The 17,973-nt window shown below is 48.9% G+C and overlaps 1 protein-coding gene across 16 annotated transcripts in view; it reads right to left on the bottom strand.

Moving 5' to 3' along the window:
- Positions 1-17,973, bottom strand: part of OBSCN (obscurin, cytoskeletal calmodulin and titin-interacting RhoGEF) — a 762,040-nt gene that overhangs the window by 568,746 nt on the left and 175,321 nt on the right. For 15 of the 16 annotated variants that reach the window (XM_033931804.1, XM_033931806.1, XM_033931805.1 and 12 more), the window contains 2 exons: positions 16,154-16,429; positions 13,883-14,158 (listed from right to left, as the gene is read on the bottom strand). In XM_033931804.1, the coding sequence (XP_033787695.1) occupies positions 13,883-14,158; positions 16,154-16,429 (552 nt within the window). The remainder of the gene's footprint in view (positions 1-13,882; positions 14,159-16,153; positions 16,430-17,973) is intronic. The other variant, XM_033931816.1, reaches the window with a different exon arrangement.

Genomic DNA, 17,973 nt, shown 5'->3' with positions numbered 1-17,973 from the left:
CCGCAGTATCAGAGGAAACGGCGGGAACGCGTATAGGAACCTTCCCTCCCAGTCGAGGAGGAAGGCGTCGGCCTCGAGTCGGTCCGGGGAGTATATCCGGGAGCAGAAGAGAGGCAGCTTGTGATTGTGAGGGGACGCGAACAGGTCTATTTGAGGCGTCCCCCACCGTTCGAACACTCCTCGCAGGGTCTGAGAGTGTAGTGACCACTCGTGTGGCTGGAGGAGACGGCTGAGTCTGTCCGCCAGGCAGTTTTGTTCTCCTTGTATGTACACCGCTCGAAGGAAGGTGTTGTTGGAGATTGCCCATTTCCAGAGGCGTAGGGCTTCCCGACAAAGGGGCCAAGACCCTGTCCCCCCTTGTTTGTTTACGTAGTACATCGCTACCTGGTTGTCGGTTCGGATGAGAACCACTCGGTCGTGCAGCAGATGTTGGAAGGCTACAGCTGCGAGATAGATGGCCCGAAGTTCTAGCACGTTGATGTGGCAGCGACGGTCTTGTGCTGACCACATTCCTTGGGTGCGTAGGCCGTCCAGATGGGCTCCCCAAGCGTACTCCGACGAGTCCGTGGTGAGTACCTTGCTGTGGGGTGGGGTGAGGAAGAGCAAGCCTTTGGAAAGATTTGAAGAGTCGGTCCACCAGCGGAGCGATCGTTGCAATGAAGGAGTCACTGTCACTGAGTGGTCGATCGGGTCCCGGTCTTGACGCCATTGAGACGCCAGGGTCCATTGAGGGATTCTCAGATGGAGGCGGGCGAAGGGTGTGACATGGACGGTGGAGGCCATGTGGCCCAGAAGAGTCATCATCTGTCAAGCTGATACTGAGGTCAGCAGGGAGATCCCTCGGCTCAGACTTACTAACGCCTCCAGGCGCGGAGGGGGGAGGAAGGAACGGAGGCGAACCGTGTCCAGCGTGGCCCCGATGAACTGTAGGGTCTGCGAGGGGCGTAGTTGAGATTTTGGGAAGTTTATTTCGAACCTCAGACTTTGTAGGTAGGTAATAGTCTGTTGGGTCGCTGAGATAACCCCTTCCCTGGACGGGGCTTTGATTAGCCAGTCGTCCAGGTAGGGGAATACCTGGAGGCCCTGGGAACGTAAGGTTGCTGCTACCACAACGAGGCACTTGGTGAAGACCCGAGGTGATGATGCTAGTCCGAAGGGGAGGACTCGGTATTGTAGGTGCCAGTCCCCTACTTGGAAGCGCAAGAACTTGCGGTGAGCGGGGTGCACTGGGACATGTGTGTACGCCTCCTTGAGATCGAGGGAGCAGAGCCAGTCGCCCTCGTCGATCAGGGGGTAAAGTGTTGGTAGTGAGAGCATCCGGAACTTTTCCCGTACCAGGAATTTGTTGAGGCGTCTCAAGTCTAGTATTGGGCGTAGGTCTCCCGTTTTTTTCGGTACCAGGAAGTAGCGGGAGTAGAAGCCCTTCCCCCGTTGGTCGGGGGGAACCTTCTCCACTGCTCTCAGGCGAAGCAGGTCTCGAGCTTCGGAGAGGAGTAGGGGTAGCTGAGTCCGGTTGGGAGGGCAATTCCTTGGGGGGTTGTCCGGAGGAATGGCCCGAAAGTTGAGAGAGTACCCTGATGAGATCACGCCAAGGACCCATGCGTCCGACGTGATTTGTTCCCAGCGAGGGTAAAAAGCTTTGAGTCGACCCCCGATGGGAAGGTGGCTTGGGACTATGGCGGAGGGGGCCCGCCCCCTTCCGCGTGTCCCGTCAAAAGGACGGGGATGGTTTGGTGGTCGCGGGCGGTTGGGACTTGGGCATGGCCCTGTGGTGGGCTTGCGGACGTCTGGGTGGGGGCCGCGAGAAGGCAGGGGTGGACTTTTGTGGGTAGCGGCGCGGAGGGGCCCTGTATGGCCTGGGCGCTGGCGGTTTGGGCTTTTGCCGGACAAGGGAGGCAAACGAGCGTTCATGTTCGGAGAGGCGTTTTGTCGCCACCTCGATAGTGTCATCGAACAATTCCTTTCCCACGCAGGGGAGGTTAGCCAACCGGTCCTGTAAGTTGGGGTCCATGTCGACCAGGCGCAGCCAGGCTAGTCGGCGCATGGCGATAGCGAAGGCTGCTTCTCTTGAGGAGAGTTCGAAGCCATCGTAGGCCGCGTGGAATAGATGAAGGCGCAGGTTGGAGAGGGACTCTAAAAGCAGGCCGAACGTTCCTTGCCGGGAGGCCGGTAGGTCAGTCTCAAAGGCTCTCAATAGTCCAATGAGGTGTTTGAGGTATGATGTGAAGGTGAAAGTGTAGCTTTGCACCCTAGAGGCCATCATTGCGTTTTGGTATAGTCTCCTGCCGAACTTATCCAGGGTTCGGCCTTCTCGGCCCGGGGGGACCGCTGCTGAGACCCGGGACGGGTGAGCCTTTTTCAAGGAGGATTCTACTAGCAGCGATTGGTGGGAGAGCTGTGGTTGCTCGAATCCCGGGTAAGGTACTGTGCGGTACTTGGCCTCCATTTTGGAGGGTACGGCCGTGACCATGTAGGGGGTCTCCAGGTTCCTGAAGAAGGCCTGTTGGAGTACCGGGTTAGGTGGTAAGCGAAGGGACTCTCTGGGCAGTGATGGCATATCCAGCTCCGCCAGGTACTCCTTAGAGTATCTGGAGTCGGACTGGAGGTCTAAGTCCAATGCGTGGTCCATGTCTTGGACAAAGCGAGTGAAGGATGGGCGGGATGTCCCCGGGGCCCCGTGCGGGGTCGGGGAACGAGACCTTCGTCGGGTGGAGAAGGATAAGGAGGCTTCCCTCGAGTATCGAGGTTCATGCTCTGATCCATGCTCCGAGGTTGGGGAAGCACTGTGAGAGTGTTCCGGGGTTGTCGATCTTCGGCGTCTCGAGGAGCCCCTCGGAGACGATGCCGGGGTTAGGGTTACCGATCGATGTCGGATTGGTGACCTCGATCCGGACTCCCTCGGAGAATACGTCCGAGGGGGAGTTCGGAGGATGCGCGGGTTGGAGAGTGATAACTCAGCCACCCTTAGTGGTCCTGTACGAGGTGTAGGGGAACGGCCTCGTAGGGTTGGTGAACCTCGGGCCTTCTTGGAGGTACGGCGGTTCGAGGTTTCTGTCGTTCTAGCCCGACGTTTTGCCCCTCGGCGGTCCGCGGAGGGGGAACGTCTCGGGCGTCTCGGCGAGGAGTCCGAGGAGGATGGGATGCGGCGAGGATTGCGCACCTTTCCTCGAGGTTGTTCGGTGTGAGGCCCAGGCTGGTCTGGCACATTCGAGGTCGAGGCCGATTGAAACTGGGCCATTGCGGTGGACAGCTCCGACGTGATCATCGCTCGGAGTAGGTCCTGGAAGACGGGCACGGACAGCATCGAAGGCATGTCCACTGCCTCGGTGCGCTCCACCGGGGGCGACCTCGTATCAGAGTATTCCCGTGTGGTGGAGGCACGGCCCGAAGGCTTGGAGGGCTTAGACGGGGCTGTAAGCATGGGGCTTCCGCCATGCGTCGCCGTTGTCCCCGAGGCTGGCTTCTTCGCTGTTACAGAACCTGAAGAGGGAAGAGGGGACTTACCCGGAGCCGAGGTTTTCTGTTGTCCCGAGGACTTCGGGGTCGAGTCTCGTGAGGTATCCGGGGCTGAGGTCAAGGCCGGGGCCGAGGCCGGGGCCGACCTCGAGGCCGAGGTGGAGGGTTGGTCCGGGGTGAAGAGATCCGCCATGCGGGCTTTTCTTCGACGGAGGGCCCGGTTTTGGAAAATAGCGCACTGGGGGCAGGAGTCGGTTGGATGAGTCGCCCCCAGACAGAGGATGCATTGGCGATGCGGATCTGTGAGAGAAAGGAGCCGCTCGCACCGGGTGCACTTTTTAAAGCCGGTCAAAGGCCGGGACATTAAATCGAAAGTAGCCGCGGCTCGATTAGCCACGCGGCCACGGGGACCCGGAAGCCTCCGGGTCGTTGAAAACGAAGCAGGAATCAAGTAAAAAGGTAAGGAATTCGCGCACAGCGACTTAATCGTGAAAAACAAGAAAAAAATCGCGGTGCTAGAAGGCAGTTGGGGCAGAGCCTGAAAAACACGGCTTCTAGGCTCGCGGAAAATTTTGAACTGGAGACCACGAGGGGATGCACCCCCTAGTGGAGCAGGAAGGCACGCATGCGTGGAGCAGCAGAGCAAACTTAAATCTCCAATCAAGTTTGCTTGAAAATGCTTCCGCATCGGGGCTCCGTAGATGACGTCACCCACATGTGAGAATATCATGCCTGCTTGTCCTGGGATAATATATGTGTGTATCAAAGCACCCAAATCCTTATGATTCTATGTTAAAGGATGCAGCATAAAACAGGAGTCATAGGCTAGGAAAAGTATCATAAGCAGAAATAATCTGATATTTAAAGTCAAATATCCACCTAACCAAACTCTCCAATTTTTAACCATTTTTTTCTGGTAGAATCATACCATCAATAGATGGAGACAATGGAAGAATTCTCTGAAGCCTAGTGAGCATATATGAATTTTACCTAAATTAAGTTTGAATTTAGCCTTTCTAAGCCAGTAAGGTAGTTTTCGCAAGTGCATAAACAGGGAAGATAATGTAACTTCCTGATTTCCCCCAAAGTCATCGGCAACCCAAATCTCTCCATTACAAAAACTACTGGGCTCAAAAACAAGTTGAAAAATTACAGCGATAAAGCTGATCCATGGGGAAGTCCATGTCAAGTTGCATTTAAGCTAGGGGGAGTTGTTTTGTGCCTTTTTGATGCCTGTCCTTCATGTGTATATAGGGTTACATAGGGTTGCCATATTTTGACAGAGAAAAAAAAAACACCTGCCTTACACCATGCCCCACCCTTGCCTGTCTATGACCCTCCCCTATCCCAATTCTCTTGACATACCCACTGTTTCACTCTTCTCCCATCCCATCCCATCCCTCTACAACCCCCATCCCACCCCTCTACAACCAGCTGTCCACATTAAGATTGCCATCTCAGAAGAAATAATTGCCACATGCATGTACATTCTATGATTATTCCACAAACGTTAATCAGAGAAATAAGCCCATTTTTAAATGAATATGTAATTCAGACATTCCAAGTACAGTGTGGAGGAGTAACTTGGTGGTTAGTGCAACAGCCTAAAAACCTAGGGAACTGTGTTTGTTATTTTATTTAGTTAAATAATTTATATTCCGCATATCCTACAATTCTATACGGATTACAAATTATTCAGGTACTTGAAGCATTTTTCCCCTAACTGTCCTGGTGAGATCCCACTATAACTAATGCACCTGGGGCAATGGGGATTAAGTGACTTGCCCAGGGTCACAAGGAGCAGTGCAGAATTTGAACCTACAATCTCAGGGTGCCAAGGCTGTAGTCCTAACCACTGCACCACACGCTCCCACTGCAGCTCTTTTTGATTCTGGTCACTTAACCCTCTACTGCCCCAGGTACAAAATATGTGCCTTCAATTGGCTACATGGACAATGAGAAATCCTCTCTGTGACGCTTCAAGACAGAATACAGGAGTAGCTTGCCCTTGCCTTCTCCTGTGTGGCTCCACTATGTTGTTGCTGCTCAAAATAGGGCCCTGCAGCCTACAGCACCTGGTATTCTCCAGTGGTCCCCCATCCAAGTACTAGCCAGGCCTGAGCCTGCTTAGCTTCTGATAGCAAGAGCAAGCCTAACCAGAGCAACCAGGCTCACAAGCTAGGGACCTGTCTATAAAGCACAGTTACTTACCTTAACAGGTGTTATCCAGGGACAGCAAGCAGATATTCTTGACTGATGGGTGACGGCACCGACGGAGCCCCGGTACGGACAATTTTAGAGTGATTGCACTCTAAGAACTTAGAAAGTTCTAGCTAGGCCGCATCGCGCGTGCACGAGTGCCTTCCCGCCCGACGGATGCGCGCAGTCCCCAGTTAGGATAAGCCAGCTAAGAAGCCAACCCGGGGAGGTGGGTGGGACGCAAGAATATCTGCCTGCTGTCCCTGGATAACACCTGTTACAGTAAGTAACTGTGCTTTATCCCAGGACAAGCAGGCAGCATATTCTTGACTGATGGGTGACCTCCAAGCTAACAAAAAGCGGGATGGAGGGAAGGTTGGCCATTAGGAAAATAAATTTTGTAATACAGATTGGCCGAAGTGTCCATCCCGTCTGGAGAAAACATCCAGACAATAATGTGATGTAAAAGTATGAACTGAGGACCAAGTAGCAGCCTTGCAGATTTCCTCAATGGAAGTGGAGCGGAGGAAAGCTACAGACGCTGCCATAGCTCTAACTTTGTGGCCCGTGACAGAACCTTCCAGAGTCAGGCGCGACTGAGCATAACGGAAAGAAACGCAAGCAGCAAGCCAATTGGATAGAGTGTGTTTAGATACAGGATAACCCAACTTGTTAGGATCAAAGGACAAAAACAGTTGAGGAGATGATCTGTGAGGATTAGTGCATTCAAGATGGTAAGCCAGAGCACGTTTACAGTCCAAGGTATGCAAAGCCTGTTCACCTGGATGAGAATGAGGTTTGGAAAAAATACAGGTAGGACAATGGACTGGTTAAGATGAAAGTCAGACACAACCTTAGGAAGAAATTTGGGGTGTGTACGGAGAACCACCTTATCATGGTGAAAAACAGTGAAAGGTGGATCGGCCACTAGTGCATGCTGCTCACTGACCCTCCTGGCAGAAGTGAGCGCTATAAGGAAGACCACTTTCCAAGTAAGAAATTTGAAATGTGCTGAGGCCAAAGGTTCAAAAGGAGGCCTCATTAAAGCAGAAAGAACCACATTGAGATCCCAGACCACAGGAGGGGGCTTGAGAGGTGGTTTCACATTGAAAAGGCCCCTCATGAATCTAGAAACCAAAGGATGAGCCGAGAGGGGTTTTCCATGAATAGGCTCATGAAATGCAGCAATGGCACTAAGATGAACTCTGATAGAAGTAGATTTAAGACCAGAGTCAGATAAGGAAAGAAGATAGTCCAACACCAGTCCCACTGCTAGAGACATGGGATTATGGTGATGTAAGAGGCACCAGGAAGAAAACAGAGACCACTTCTGTTGATAACACTGGAGCGTGGCCGGTTTCCTGGAAGCATCAATGATAGAGCGGACAGGCTGAGAAAGGAGTGGATGAGCCGAAGTCAGCCCGAGAGATACCAAGCTGTCAGGTGCAGAGACTGTAGGTTGGGATGCAGTAGGGTCTGCTGATGCTGAGAAAGCAGAGAAGGCAACAATGGAAGAAGTATGGGATCCCTGGAACTGAGTTGAAGTAGAAGGGAGTACCAATGTTGCCTGGGCCACCGTGGCGCGATGAGAATCATGGTGGCTCATTCCCTCCTGAGCTTGAACAATGTCCGCAGCATGAGCGGTAGAGGAAGAAATGCATATAGGAAGAGATTGGTCCAATCCAGGAGAAATGCATCGGGTGCCAGACGGTGAGGAGAGTAAAGTCTGGAGCAAAACAGGGGCAGCTGATGATTGTGAGGAGCTGCAAAAAGGTCCACCTGAGGAGTGCCCCATTGAGCGAAAATGGACTGGAGAGTCAAAGGGTCGAGAGCCCATTCGTGAGGTTGAAGAATTCTGCTGAGATTGTCCGCTAAGGAATTCTGTTCCCCTTGAATGTAGACAGCCTTCAGGAATAAGTGGCGAGCTGTCGCCCAAGACCAAATCTGTTGGGCTTCTTGACACAACAGGAGAGAGCCCGTTCCTCCCTGTTTGTTGATGTAATACATTGCAACTTGATTGTCTGTGCAAATGAGAAGTACTTGAGGAAAGAGAAGATGTTGAAAAGCCTTGAGGGCATAAAACATTGCTCGGAGTTCCAGGAAATTGATGTGGTGCTTCTGTTCCTGGGCAGTCTAAAAGCCCTGAGTTTGGAATTCGTTCAGGTGAGCTCCCCAGGCATAAGGGGAGGCGTCTGTGGTGATCACAAAATGATGAGGAGGTAGATGGAACAGTAGACCTCTGGATAGATTTGAAGATGTCAACCACCAAAGAAGCGACTGTCGAAGAGACGAGGTCACAGATATGTGTTGTGAACAAGGATCTGTCGCTAGAGTCCATTGCGGAGTACGCAGATGGAGACATGCGAAGGGGGTGACATGCACTGTGGAAGCCATGTGCCCCAAGAGCACCTTCATGTGATTGGCAGAGATGGTAATCTGTTGAAACACTTGCTGACAGAGATGAAGGATGGTCTGAAGGCGGTTGGATGGAAGAAACGCCCTCATCAAAACAGTGTCCAGAATGGCTCCAATAAATTGAAGTCGCTGGGTCGGAATGAGGTGCGACTTGGGTAGATTGATTTCGAACCCCAACAGTCGAAGGAAGTGAATGGTCTGATAGGTGGCAAGCAGAACTGCCTGAGGTGAATGAGCCTTGATCAACCAGTCGTCCAGATAAGGGAAGACTTGAAAGTTGTGAGAGCGGAGATAGGCCACTACCACAATCAGACATTTGGTGAATACCCTGGGAGAGGAGGCCAGGCCGAAGGGTAGCACCTTGTACTGATAATGATGTTGATTGATGAGAAAGCGCAGATATTGCCTGGACGTCAGATGGATAGGAATATGTGTGTAAGCCTCTTTGAGATCGAGGGAGCATAGCCAGTCGCCCTGAGTGAGAAGAGGGTAGAGGGTGGCAAGAGAGAGCATTTTGAACTTCTCTTTGACCAAACATTTGTTGAGATCTCTGAGATCTAAGATGGGTCTGAGGTCTCCGGTCTTTTTGGGAACTAGAAAGTACCTGGAGTAAAATCCCTGACCTCGCTGATCTTGAGGAACTTCTTCGATGGCATTGAGAAGAAGGAGGGATTGAACCTCTTGAGCGAGAAGGAGGGACTGAGACTTGTTGGAAGCAGACTCTTTTGGGAGGCTGAACGGCGGAGGAGTCTGAAAATTGAGGGAGTAGCCGTGGGCTATGATCGAGAGTACCCACTGGTCGGTGGTGATTACTTCCCATCGAGAGTGAAAAATGGTTAATCGACCTCCTATGGGCTGTGGGAGAGCACAGGAGGGAGGAAGACTGGCAATGCCCTGGAGAAGAGAGTCAAAAGGGCTGAGTCGGCTTACTCTGAGTGACAGGTTTTATGGCAGGTGGCTGTTGTTGGCGAGCCTGTTGTTGCTGTTGCCGTTGCCTCCGAGGTTGAGGAGGATGAGGCTGAACTGGACGAGCAGAAAACCGCCTCTGATATGATGGCTGCTGTCTAAAAGGACGAGGAGGAGGAGGTTTCTTCTTATTTTTTAATAAAGTATCCCACCTCGTCTCATGGGCAGAAAGCTTTTGAGTGGTGGTATCCATAGAGTCCCCAAACAGCTCATCCCCTAGGCAGGGAGCATTGGCGAGGCGGTCCTGGTAGTTAATATCAAGGTCTGAGACACGAAGCCAAGCCAATCGCCTCATCGCCACAGACATAGCCGTGGCTCGGGATGTGAGTTCAAAAGTATCATAGATGGAATGGACCATATACTTCCTGAGTTGCAAAAGACTGGAAGTGCATTGTTGAAATGCAGGAATTGCGGTCAGGAATATACTTTTGAAAAGAGGCTACTTGCTGGATTAGATGTTTCAGGTAGAAGGAGAAATGAAACCCATAATTACCCATAACCCATAGTTAGCCAACATTGCATTTTGGTAAAGTCTTTTACCAAATTTATCCATGGCTTTGCCCTCTCTGCCAGGAGGGACAGATGCATACACACTAGAGCCAGTAGACTTTTTGAGGGTTGACTCCACCAGTAGAGATTCATGGGGCAACTGGTGCTTGTCAAACCCTGGAATGGGAATCACTTTATAAAGCGATTCCAGCTTTCTAGGAGCTCCTGGAATGGTTAGAGGAGTTTCTAAATTTTTGTAAAAAGTTTCCCTCAAGATGTCATGAAGAGATAACTTTAAAAATTCTTTAGGAGGTTGGTCAAAATCCAAAGCATCGAGAAATGCCTTGGATTTTTATGACTCTAGGGGGATTGAAAGGGTGTCTGACATCTCCTTAAGGAACTTAGTGAAGGAGGAGTGCTCTGGCTTACTAGCAGGATCCTGCACCGATGGATCATCCTCATCTGATGAATAATCTTCGGTACCGAGGGGGTCATCGGAATCATCACACAAATCAGGGTCCCGTACCGATAGGAGACGGCCCTGAGAAAGGGGAGGAGAAGATTCGGTATGCTTGGTTTTGCGTACCGACTTTCCTGACCGTGTCGACACCGTACCCGGTGACTGTACAGCGGTACGGGTGTCAGAGAACGGCACCGGATCAGAAGCGGAATAAGCAGTATGCCGAAGCGACTTCGGTTCCGCCGACAGAATAGGCATAGATACAGATTTGTGCGGTGCCGATAACGTCGATGCCGATAACATGGGCTGGTCGACAATCGGCGCCGAAGGCTCAGTCGGTACCGATACTGGAAGGCTCGGAGTCAGCAGAGCCGGGAGCAATTGTTGTAATTGCTCCTTAAGCTGGACCTGAAGGATGGATGCTATTCTCTCATCCAAAGACGGTCCCGATGGCACTGGTACCGCTTTTTTCTTGCTCGGTACCTGCGGTGCAGCTCAACGCTCAGGCGAAGTCGATGCCGATGAAGAGGCAGTAACTTCTATGGGAGCGGAGCGTTTGCGGGGCCGGCTCGCAGTCTGCAGGACTTGGCTCACCGCTTGTTCGACTGGCGGGCCAAGGACAGTAGGGGATGGCTTCTTAGCCGGCTTACCTACAGGGTGCGACACCGAGGAAGGATCTTGCGGTGTCGAAGTCACCGGTGCCGATTTGGTGGAAGATGTCGGTGTCGATGTCGGGGGTACTTCCATGGCGGCACCGAAAAGAATCCGCTGTTGAATTTGGCGGTTCTTTAGAGTTCTCTTTTGAAGAGAACTACAGCGGGTGCACATTTCTGCCCTATGATCCGGACCCAGACACTGAAGGCACCACTTGTGCGGGTCGGAGAGGGAAATAGGACGTGCACACCGCTGACACTTCTTAAAACCCGGTGAAGGGGGCATGAAGGGAAAAACGGCCGTAGTAAAATCGAAGCCCAAGGCTTCAATGGTGCCAACAGGCCCCGCCGGGGCCGACCGAAAAAAAATAAAAAAAATAGACCTTTTTTTTATTTTTTTTTTAACAAAAGAAAGAAAACAAGAACGTGAAATGTTCACGAGGAAAACAAACGCGCAAGCGGGAAGGCGAGTAAAAATAGAAAAAATTTTCCAACAGCCGTTGGAACACACGTCTTCTTAGCTCCGCGGAAACTAAGAAACTGGGGACCGCGCACCTTCGTCGGGCGGGAAGGCACTCGCGCACGCGCGGTGCGGCCTAGCTAGAACTTTCTAAGTTCTTAGAGTGCAATCACTCTAAAATTGTCCGTACCGGGGCTCCGTCGGTGCCGTCACCCATCAGTCAAGAATATGCTGCCTGCTTGTCCTGGGATAATATATAAACCACTTTGATTGTAACCACAGAAAGGCAGAATATCAAGTCCCATTCCCTTAACCCTCCATTCTCTATATTGCAAGGGCCTCACAGAACAGCACAGGCCAGACACAGTTGTCACAAAGGCACAACAGCAAATGAGTTGTAGTAGCCTACATCATAAACTCACATATAGTACTCATCACACTTAGTAAGGCAGGGACTCAAGGTTGATTTAATGGCTGAACAAACAAATGGTACCTCCTCCTGTTCTTGTGTGCACACCAAAGCCTGCCAGATGCTGAGTGTTACTCTGCCTTCGATCTGTACACACTAGAGAATGACACGGGGACAAATTTTTCCCCGTCCCCGCGGGAACTCATTTTCCCGTCCCGTCCCCACGAGTTCTTTTCCTGTTCCTGCCCCATTCCTTCAAACTCTGTCCTCATCTGCACAAGCCTCAAACACTTTAAAATCCTAAGTGTTCGAAGCTTGTGTGGTTAAGGCGGAGCTTACAGGAATAGGGCAGGGACAGGGACAGCGACAAAACTCATGGGGACGGGACGGGGAAAAATTTGTCCCCTTGTCATTCTCTTGTACACACAAAAGAAGTCCCCACTGCACACAGACAAAGATGACAAGGGTGGCTTATTCTAAAGCTTGAGATTTACTACCACTATACTTGAGATTGAATGCCACTGAGTGACGTTTTTCTCATGGGTCCCAGCCATGTCCTGCACCATTCTGGCACATATACATCCCCAAAACTGACATATTTTGATCACATTATATCTATATATATAAAATCGGAGGTATGTATGTGTGTATGTATGTATGTGCCGCGATCACGCAAAAACGGCTTGACCGATTTGAACAAAACTTGGTATGCAGATCCCTCACTACCTGGGATGATATGTTCTGGGGGTCTCGCGGCCCACCTGCACACGTGGGCGGAGCTACAAACAGAAAATCAGATTTCACCCATTCATGTCAATGGAAAAAATGTAAAAAGCTGCCATTCTCACAGTAATTCAAAAACGGCTTGACCGATTTGAACGAAACTTGGTATGCAGATCCCTCACTACCTGGGGTGATATGTTCTGGGGGTCTCGCGGCCCACCTGCACACGTGGGCGGAGCTACAAACAGAAAATCAGATTTCACCCATTCATGTCAATGGAAAAAATGTAAAAAGCTGCCATTCTCACAGTAATTCAAAAACGGCTTGCCCGATTTGAACGAAACTTGGTATGCAGATCCCTCACTACCTGGGGTGATATGTTCTGGGGGTCTCGCGGCCCACAACTCTATGTTGCTTGCTCAAGGGTGGGTTCACCCAAGAATTTATATGTTCTTGCTCCTGGAGGTGAAACTAAAAATGTTGTTTATAATCAAGTTTTGCGTTAGTTATATTGTATTCATTTTGTCAAATATTTCACATTATAATTTGAATATATGTGTGTGTGTGTATGTTTGTATGTTCCAGCATAACTCTTCAATGCATGGACAGATTTCAACCAAACTTGACATACACATTACTTACTATCTGAGGACAAACACTGTGGGGGTGGGAAGGGGGGACATGTAAAAATGATTGAAAATGACAGATTTTAGTATCTACCCCATAGTGTTTTCGGGCTCACAGATGAATACTCAGCATAACTCTGAAACGCATGGAGAGATTTCAACCAAACTTGGTACACATATGACTTACTATCTGGGGAAAAATATTGTGCAGGTGGGACGGGGTAAAATACTGTGGGGGTGGGAAGGGGGTGATATGTTAAAATTATCAAAAGCGACAGATATTAATGTCCAACCCATAGTTTTCGGGCTCGCAGAGATGAATACCGACACTCCCGATGCCGTTTAAGTCTAAGTTCAGCCCCATAGAAAGGGACATTCCTTTGGGACATGTGGAGGGTAGGGGGTTGGGACATGGGGGTGGGGCATATGGGACATGTGGGGGGGTAACGTGGGGGGTGGGACATGTGGGACATAGTGGGGTGGGACATGTAGGGGGTTGGACATTTTGGGATAAATAAATATCTGGGCAACGCCGGGTAATCAGCTAGTAGAAAATAAGATTCCTTTTTCTACCTTTGTTGTCTGGACATTTTATTTTTTTTCTAATCATGTTGGTTCTAGTCTCTGGTTTCTCCTTTATCTCTTGCCAGGGTCTCCTCATCCATTTGGCACTTTTTCTTTCTTCATATCCATCACTCATATTCCCTCTGCTTCCCTATCTGTCCTGTTCAGCATCTCCTCTCTGTATCCCTGCCCAATCCTCCTGCCATGTTGAGCTTCTCCCCTCTCTGTGTCCTTATTCTTGCCTGTTCTACATCTCCCCTCGGTCTTCATATTTCTCCCCTCAGTTCAGTAAATAAATGTTATTAAATGAGTATATAAAAGCCTTTTGTATTAAATACCTTTTTATATGCAAAAATTATTTATAAAATTATCCCCCAAACACGGGGAATCTAAATATCCTGCTAGTTTTCAATTGCTTGCGTGTCTAGGTTATTATGTAAAAGTTAAGAAATCCTCACTCACCAGTGACATTAACTTTGAAAGTCATCTTCTGCCCCCCTGCCTCACAGGTGTATTCTCCAGCATCTTTCTTCTCCAGCTGTTCCACCAGCAGCCTACGGGATTTGCCCTCTGTCTCCACCTTTAGTCTCTTGCTGGAAGTGATCTCCTTCCCATCCTTGTACCATTTCACTTCCGTCTTGTCCTGGGAAACCTCACAGCTCAGGGTGATGCGCTCTGTGAGGAAGGCCTTCACCTCCTTCGGCACCTTCTCCTGGTTTATAAACACGGGTTGTGGCTCTGAGGGAAAAATACAGCTCAAGAATTTATTTTGTCACTTGAGAGTTGACAATTTCAAAGTCTGTGAGCACGGTGAGAATGAAAAATATAAAAGTACATTCATGAATAAAGCTACTTGCTCTTTCAATTTTTCCCTCACATCCTTTAGTGAGAGGCACTCTACATTTATTTACTTTATTAATTTATATATTAAACTAAACCTTAAGTTTATATACCGCATCATCTCCACGGATGTTGTGGAGCTCGGCACGGTTTACAAGAACTTAAAATATAGGAAGAGAAGGGAAAAAAAGGTTTACATGAACTTATATATAGAAAAGAAGAGTAAGGGGAGATAGAATTACATTTTAGTGAAAAGCCAAGTATATTGCCTATTAATTGTCTAATTAATAGGACATTCAGGTACTCAGTCCTTTCTCCCTATCTGTCCCAGTGGGCTCACAATCTATCTAATGTACCTGGGGCATTAGGTGACTTGCGTAGGGTCACAAGGAGCAGCACTGGGCTTGAACCCACAACCTCAGGGTGCTGAGGCTGTTGCTTGAACCACTAGGCCACTCCTTCCACATTTTTGGGGTGGCTGACGTGGATTTTGTTTGTTCCTTACATAATACATACTGGATAAACTACGGATTAGCACCCTGAGGCCCAAAGAATTTCCCACTGCCCCTGTAAAAGTGGAATAAAAATATCCAGAAGGATACAAAGAATTATGCTTTGAGATTTGCAAATTCCACTTTTATTCCAGCCTGATAAATACAATTTTATAATCCACTCAGATTCACTTTTAATTTACATTACATTAGGGATTTCTATTTCGCTATTACCTTGCAGTTCAAGGTGGATTACAAAAGAGTTATAGAAGGTGGGTTACAAAAGATGTCTGGTCATTTTCAGGGTAAAATGAGAGTAGAGTAGGTTGTTTCTGGGGGTTGGGGTGTTTTCATGGAGGGAAGGAAGAGGACTTGTGGTGTTAAGTCTTTTTCAGGAATTTCTTGAACAGTAAAGTCTTGATTTTTTTTTCTGAATGTTTTGTAATCTGGGGTCGCTATCAGTAGATTGGAGATTTGGTTGTCAAGTTTTGCTGCTTGAGTGGCCAGGAGGCCATCATATAGTTTTTTCCTTTTAACTTCTTTGATTGGAGGATGCGTGAATGTGGTGTGAGTTTTCCTATGCCTGGTTGAGGTGGTTTGGATGAGGCGGTTGTTCAGGTAGGTTGGGCTGTCTCTGTTTATTGTTTTAAATAGTAAACAATAGAATAGAATTTGAATAGTATTCTTGCTGGAATTGGAAGCAGTGTGAGTTGAGGTAGGCCTCTGTAATGTGGTCGTATTTCCTCAATGAGTAGATTAGTCTCAGTGCTGTGTTTTGAATTGTTTTGTTATTGTTGCAGGGCAGGGGAGATAAAGGATGTTACAATAGTCTAGCAGGCCTAGGATTAGGGATTGTACTATGAGCTGGAATTGTATAATCTCGAAGAATTTCCGAACTTGACTTTTCTTGCAGGAGTTCTGCAGAAAAGCAACCATGACAGCACCATGTTACACAGGGCTGTATTATGCACAGGGGAGCTGCTTTTCTTGTGAGCCAAGCGAATGATTATTTATTTAAAAAATTTATATACCGTTTAACTCCTATATGACAACAACCATAAATATTAGACAGTACATACATATTTAATACTTAAAAGGAACTTCGCTATAAGATCTAAAATATCTTTCTACTAAAGCATTTGCAGGTAATTACAGTGACACAATACAAGTATAATTAATTCTAGCAGGATCTACCCTTGTCTGATCAAATGGGAATTTCTACCTAGACATTCCTACAACATATAACCCATTACATAATAAAAAGGGAGACACAATGAATGGTGGGCTTGCTTAAGTACAAAGTAAACAAAGCAGATTTAAATAAGCTCCAAGTTAAAAGTATTAGAATACAAAGTAAAACATATATATATATATATTTTTTTTTAACTGTACTTGATCTTACCAGTGACATTAACTTTGAAGGCCATTTTCTGCCCCCCTGCCTCACAGATGTACTCTCCACTGTCTTTCTTCTCCAGCTGCTCCACCGCCAGCCTGCGGGATTTGCCCTCAGACTCCACTTTCACCCTCTTGTTGGAGGTGATCTGCTTCCCATCCTTGTACCATTTCACTTCGGTCTTGGCCTGGGACACTTCACAGCTCAGGGTGATGCTCTCGGTGAGAGAGGCCTTCACCTCCTTCTGTACCTTCTCCTGGTTGATAAACACGGGTTCTGGCTCTGAGGGATAAAGGCAATTTAAATATCTATCTTGACATTTTAAAAGACTGATTTTCAAATCCATTTCTATGTATAAACTAAGGAGAAATTAGGTTCTTACCTGCTAATTTACTTTCTTTTAGCTTCTCCAGACCAGTAGAGGTTAACTTTACGAATGGGTATATATCTAATCATGACCAGCAGGTGGAGACTGAAAACAAAACTTTGGGACAGTATATCCTAGCCCCTCCTCTCTATTTCCCTCAGTCTGCCGAATAGCCAAGCAGAACCAAGAACTGGAAAACAACAGAGAGAAAAAACAATACTCCAAAAGGAGTAACAAATAACATACCCAAAATGCTGTTGGAAAATGCAGAGGAGAAATTCCCGAAGGAAGAATGTCCCCACAGCTCGCCAGCTAAGCCAGCCGAGCCACAGCCGCTGTTCTTCAATTCTCCCCGGCCCTAGAAAAATACTAGAACCCGCAGCAAAAACCAAAAACTGCCCGCGCAACAGCCCCAACAACAACAACAACAGACAGGGTGGGGACCTCTACTGGTCTGGAGAAGCTAAAAGAAAGTAAATTAGCAGGTAAGAACCTAATTTCTCCTTCTTTAGCACTCTCCAGACCAGTAGAGGTTAACTTTACGAATGGGACGTACCAAAGCAGTCCCTCTCACGGGCGGGACCCCCGAAGGGCCGATACCAGTACACGCTCACCGAACACCGCGTCCCGACGCGCCTGCACATCAACCCGATAATGACGAACAAAGGAATGCAAGGAGGACCAAACCGCAGCCTTACAAATATCCACTGGAGGCACGAGCGACGACTCAGCCCAAGAAGCCGCCTGACCCCGAGTGGAATGAGCCTTGAGAAACTCCGGAACAGGCTGCTGTTTCAGAAGATAAGCGGAAGCAATCGTCTCCTTGATCCAGCGCGCAATAGTAGCCTTAGAAGCGCCCGCTCCCCGACGAGGACCCGCCAGGAGGACAAAGAGATGATCGGACTTCCGGAATTCCTGGGTCCGCTGCACATAAGAGCGAAGGACCCGACCGACATCCAACTTGCGCAGCTGCCGTTGCTCAGAAGAGCCCTCCCGACCACCCAAGACCGGGAGAACCACCGATTGATTGACATGAAAAGGAGAAACAACCTTCGGCAGAAAGGAAGGAACAGGCCGCAAGACGACCCGCTCCCTAGAAAACTCCAAGAAGGGAGCCCTACAAGAGAAAGCCTGCAGCTCAGAAACACGCCTAGCAGAAGTAATGGCCACCAAAAAGACCGCCTTCAAAGTAAGGTCCTTCAAAGAACAGTCGTCCAAGGGCTCGAAAGGCAGACGCACCAAAACAGAGAGAACCAGATTAAGATCCCAAGAGGGAACTGAGGGCCGTAGGGGAGGCCTAAGCAACTTGGCCGCCCGCAAAAACCGAATCACATCAGGAAGAGCCGATAAACGCTGACCTGACACCAACCCTCGAAAGGCCGACAGGGCCGCAATATGAACCCGGAGAGAAGACCAAGCCAGGCCTCTATCCAGGCCATCCTGCAAGAACTCCAGAATG

The sequence above is a fragment of the Geotrypetes seraphini genome, chromosome 2 (assembly GCF_902459505.1).
Source record: "Geotrypetes seraphini chromosome 2, aGeoSer1.1, whole genome shotgun sequence".
NCBI classification, from domain to species: Eukaryota; Metazoa; Chordata; class Amphibia; order Gymnophiona; family Dermophiidae; genus Geotrypetes; species Geotrypetes seraphini.
This window is presented reverse-complemented; position numbering and strand designations above follow the sequence as displayed.